This window comes from Nematolebias whitei, chromosome 19 (genome assembly GCF_014905685.2).
Source record: "Nematolebias whitei isolate Nwh7 chromosome 19, NemWhi1, whole genome shotgun sequence".
Classification (NCBI taxonomy): domain Eukaryota; kingdom Metazoa; phylum Chordata; class Actinopteri; order Cyprinodontiformes; family Rivulidae; genus Nematolebias; species Nematolebias whitei.
In genome coordinates this window covers 39,627,646-39,631,769 of record NC_056516.1, presented here as the reverse complement: position 1 = coordinate 39,631,769, position 4,124 = coordinate 39,627,646, and the positions used below count along the sequence as shown (strand labels likewise).

At 46.6% G+C, this 4,124-nt stretch overlaps 1 protein-coding gene across 1 annotated transcript in view; it reads right to left on the bottom strand.

The window, feature by feature from the left end:
- pkhd1l1.1 (PKHD1 like 1, tandem duplicate 1) overlaps positions 1-4,124 on the bottom strand; it is a 48,890-nt gene that overhangs the window by 16,868 nt on the left and 27,898 nt on the right. Inside the window, exons 41-44 of the mRNA XM_037693074.1 lie at positions 3,673-3,847; positions 3,252-3,408; positions 3,015-3,171; positions 438-647 (exon numbers count right to left, since the gene is read on the bottom strand). Of these exons, the coding sequence (XP_037549002.1) occupies positions 438-647; positions 3,015-3,171; positions 3,252-3,408; positions 3,673-3,847 (699 nt within the window). The remainder of the gene's footprint in view (positions 1-437; positions 648-3,014; positions 3,172-3,251; positions 3,409-3,672; positions 3,848-4,124) is intronic.

Sequence of the window (4,124 nt, the reverse complement as noted above, 5' to 3'; positions counted from 1 at the left end):
ACTGTCTCCAGTCTCCATAATTGTCTCCCGTCTCCATAATTGTCTCCTGTCTCCATAATTGTCTCCAGTCTCCATAACTGTCTCCTGTCTCCATAATTGTCTCCTGTCTACATAATTGTCTCCTGTCTCCATAATTGTCTCCTGATTCCATAATTGTCTCCAGTCTCCATAATTGTTTCCAGTCTCCATAATTGTCTCCAGTCTCCATAACTGTCTCCAGCTGAGGTTGAGAAAATAATCTAAAATACAGTTTTCATAAATAAATTATAAAATTATTACAAATTTTTTAAAGGTTTATTGAAGCCAAATGTTGATTTTTCTAAGCGTTACAGGAAACGATACTGAATCTGTCGGCGTAAGGACGTGTCTAAATGCTGGAACAGACGCCATCATCTTAAGGAGTTTGTTTGTGAGAACATCGTTGAGTTTGTTCGTACCGTGAAGATCTAAGACTCCCTCTCTGACGGCCAGCGTCTTGGCTCCGTAAACAGGAAGTTCAGGTGAGCGCAGGTGTCCGTGCAGCGTGATGATGGCTTTGTGCTGGAACGGCGCCGCCTCCTGACCGACCTGAAGCCGCCCTCCGTCTGTGATCAGGATGTTCTCCGCCTGCAGCTCCACGTCCGCCTCGTCGAACAGCAGCGTCCCTCCTGAGCACCGACAACCAGCAGTTTACACACAGATCACCTGACGCCGGACAGATAAGGAGCTCATCGAAGGACAGCCATGATGTCGTGTCAAGATGTTCATAAACATTCAGCCCAAAATGAACATCTGGGCTCACAGAGAACGGTGATCCTTCACCTCGCCTCAAAGTTCTGACCCACTTTCAGCCCAAACAGGTTCAGACTTCTCAGTTTCAAATCACCGTTTGGACCTCGGCACCAAGTCTGCTGTGTCTTAAAGAAAAGTCCAGCAGGCTCTTCCTCTCAGCACGTAGCTGCAGGAGGACCGGAGCAGCTGCCTCCACACGGCTTCACAGCCGGGCCACGTGGTCCAGGTTCCCGACCCGTTTGGTCCACAAACCGTTTAAACACAAGAAGACTTCTTTAAGGACCGTTTCATCAGATGAGGCCAGAAGAGTTTTAAATTTATTGTTCTTTTCTTTTCTTTCCCAGTTTACAACATTTAAGTGATTAATGTTTATTAAAGCTCAGCATTAACGCGGCTGTTCTGCAGTTTAAAGTTTATTCTGGTTTTATCAGCTTCTAACTACTTCAGCACGTTTTCAGCTGATTGAATCATAAATATCAAAACATTTGGCCTCTTCAGGGGACGACTGCTCCGACCTTTGACCTTTATGTCACTTTCTAATTCTTTAACGATCTGAAAATGTTTATTTTAGTTGCTGATCAGTTTCAGTGCTCGACGTTCACACAGAGATTCATAAGTGAATTCATCACGTTTAGGATCGTAACTGTTTGTTATCTGGACGTTCAAAAACTTCTTTAAAAAGTCTTCAGCTGATCCAAAACGCTGCTGCAGGTTTCACGAGTTGATGGGAGAGATCATATCTCTTTAGCTCCATCTTATATTACAGATCTTATTGCTCCATATTTTCCTAACAGAGCACTTTGCTGTCAGACTGCAGGTTTACTTGTGGTTCCTAGAGTTTCCAGCAGCAGAATGGGAGGAAGATCTTTCAGTTCTCAGGCTCCTCTCTTGTGGAACCAACTTCCAGTTTCTGTCCATGAGACTGACACATTGTCCAGTTTGAAGACTGGGATTAAGACTTTCCTTTTTGATAAATCCTATAGTTAGGGTTGGCTTGTTATGCTGCTATAGACTTAGACTACTAGAGGACAAACTGACCTCACCTCCTCTCTGCTGCTGTTTTACTTGTTCTACTCTTCCTGGTTGTGTTTGCAATTATTTTTATCTTAACATGTTTTTTGTCTTTCCTCCTATAGAAACTACACCTGGACCATAGAAACAACACCTGGACTATAGAAACTACACTTGGACTATAGAAATTACACCTGGACCATAGAAACTACACCTGGACTATAGAAACTACACCTTGACTATAGAAACTACACCTGGACTATAGAAACTACACCTGGACCATAGAAAGTTCACCTGGACTATAGAAACTACACTTGGACTATAGAAATTACACCGGGACCATAGAAATTACACCTGGACCATAGAAACTACACCTGGACTACAGAAATTACACCTGGACCATAGAAATTACACCTAGACTATAGAAACTACACCTGGACTATAGAAACTATACCTGGACTATAGAAAGTTCACCTGGACTATAGAAACTACACCTGGACCATAGAAACAACACCTGGACTATAGAAAGTTCACCTGGACCATAGAAACTACACCTGAACCATAGAAACTACACCTGGACCATAGAAACAAAACCTGGACCATAGAAACTACACCTGGACCATAGAAACTACACCTGGATTATAGAAAGTTCACCTGGACCATAGAAACTACACCTGGATTATAGAAAGTTCACCTGGACCATAGAAACTACACCTGGACTATATAAAGTTCACCTGGACCATAGAAACTACACCTGGACCATAGAAACTACACCTGGACCATAGAAACCACATGGACCTGTCGTTCTGTGTCTGTTTCTACTTCCTGTCCTCTCAAACCAGCCGGTTGAAGCAGATGTTCACTCGTCCTGATCCTGGTTCTTCTGGAGGGTTCTTCCTGTTAAAGGGAGTTTTTTCTTCCCACTGTCTCCTCTGTTTTTGCTCAGGATGAGAGACTCTGATGAAGTGAAGATTCAACAGGATCTGCTGCTTCCTCAGATGCAGAACTTTTACTGACTGTTTTTAACGTCTGTGAATGTTTCTGTTCAGAGACCTGAGACGACGTCTGTTGGAGCTTCAGAAATAAACTGAATTAAATTAAACTGGTGATTTTGCAGAAAATTCTAATTCCTCTAGTTTGTGTTTCAGTTCTTCAGGACTTTTGTCAAAAGAAAGAGTAAAAAACAAGTTGAATAAAACAAAGACAGCTTGTACGTGTGAGCCTGGGCCCACCTTGGATGAGCAGCATTTTGAGGACGGGGGTGCTGGAGTCCAGCAGGACGGTCTGGCCCTGAGTGATGATGACGAACGAGCCCTGCTCAGGTGGAGACAGCCCCCCCCAGGTGAACCGGGACGACCACACGTCGATGTAGAAGAAATTTGCGTTATCCTGCAGAGAACAACAAACCAAACGCCGTTAGTCTGATCAGAGGTGGTACCTCCGACGCTCTGGGCTTGTGTCTGGATCACCGTCTTGGCGATGCCGCGGTCTCCGATGCTGACTCGGACTTTGGCCTCCTGAGCCCGACTCTGAGCGTTGGTCACACAGATGATGTGTGTGGCGTTGGAGGACTCCACGTCGCACACCGAGCCGGCGATCGCCACGCTGACTTCGTTGGTGTTGGTGCTGTGGTGAAGTGGAACGACAGAGACGACACGGACAGACAGACCGTGAGACAAAGTTTCAAGACGGAGCGTGACGTTTGTGAGGCCATGTTTGGTTTAGTGTATTTTAAAAACGTGTAGTCGTTAAACATGCGGTGTGAGGCGTTGACTCATTTCCTCCGTTTGTTAAAAATGTTTGAAACGTGTTTCCAACGACCACACGTCCTCCCTGACCGTCAGTCATCGGCTGAGGCCCACGGTCTGGGTGTGTTCGTGTCTTTGAGACCTGAAACCGGAGCCGGTGACGGTGAGCCGGGTGCCCCCGGCCGTGCCTCCTCGCCGTGGAGACACCTCGGAGATCACCGGAGTCAGCTGAGATCTGTAGGTGAAGCCAGCGGAGACGTTGACCGCTTCCAGAGGGTTGATGACAGAAAGCACACAGCTCAGCTCCGACTGGGAGCCTGAAGAGAGGAAGACAAGACAACGCTGAGACGACGTGTCCTCGAGCAGGACAACGCTGAGACGACGTGTCCTCGAGCAGGACAACACTGTGACGACGTGTCCTCGAGCAGGACAACGCTGAGACGACATGTCCTCGAGCAGGACAACACTGAGACGACGTGTCCTCGAGCAGGACAACGCTGAGACGACGTGTCCTCGAGCAGGACAACGCTGAGACAACATGTCCTCGAGCAGGACAACAATGAGACAACATGTCCTCGAGCAGGACAACACTGA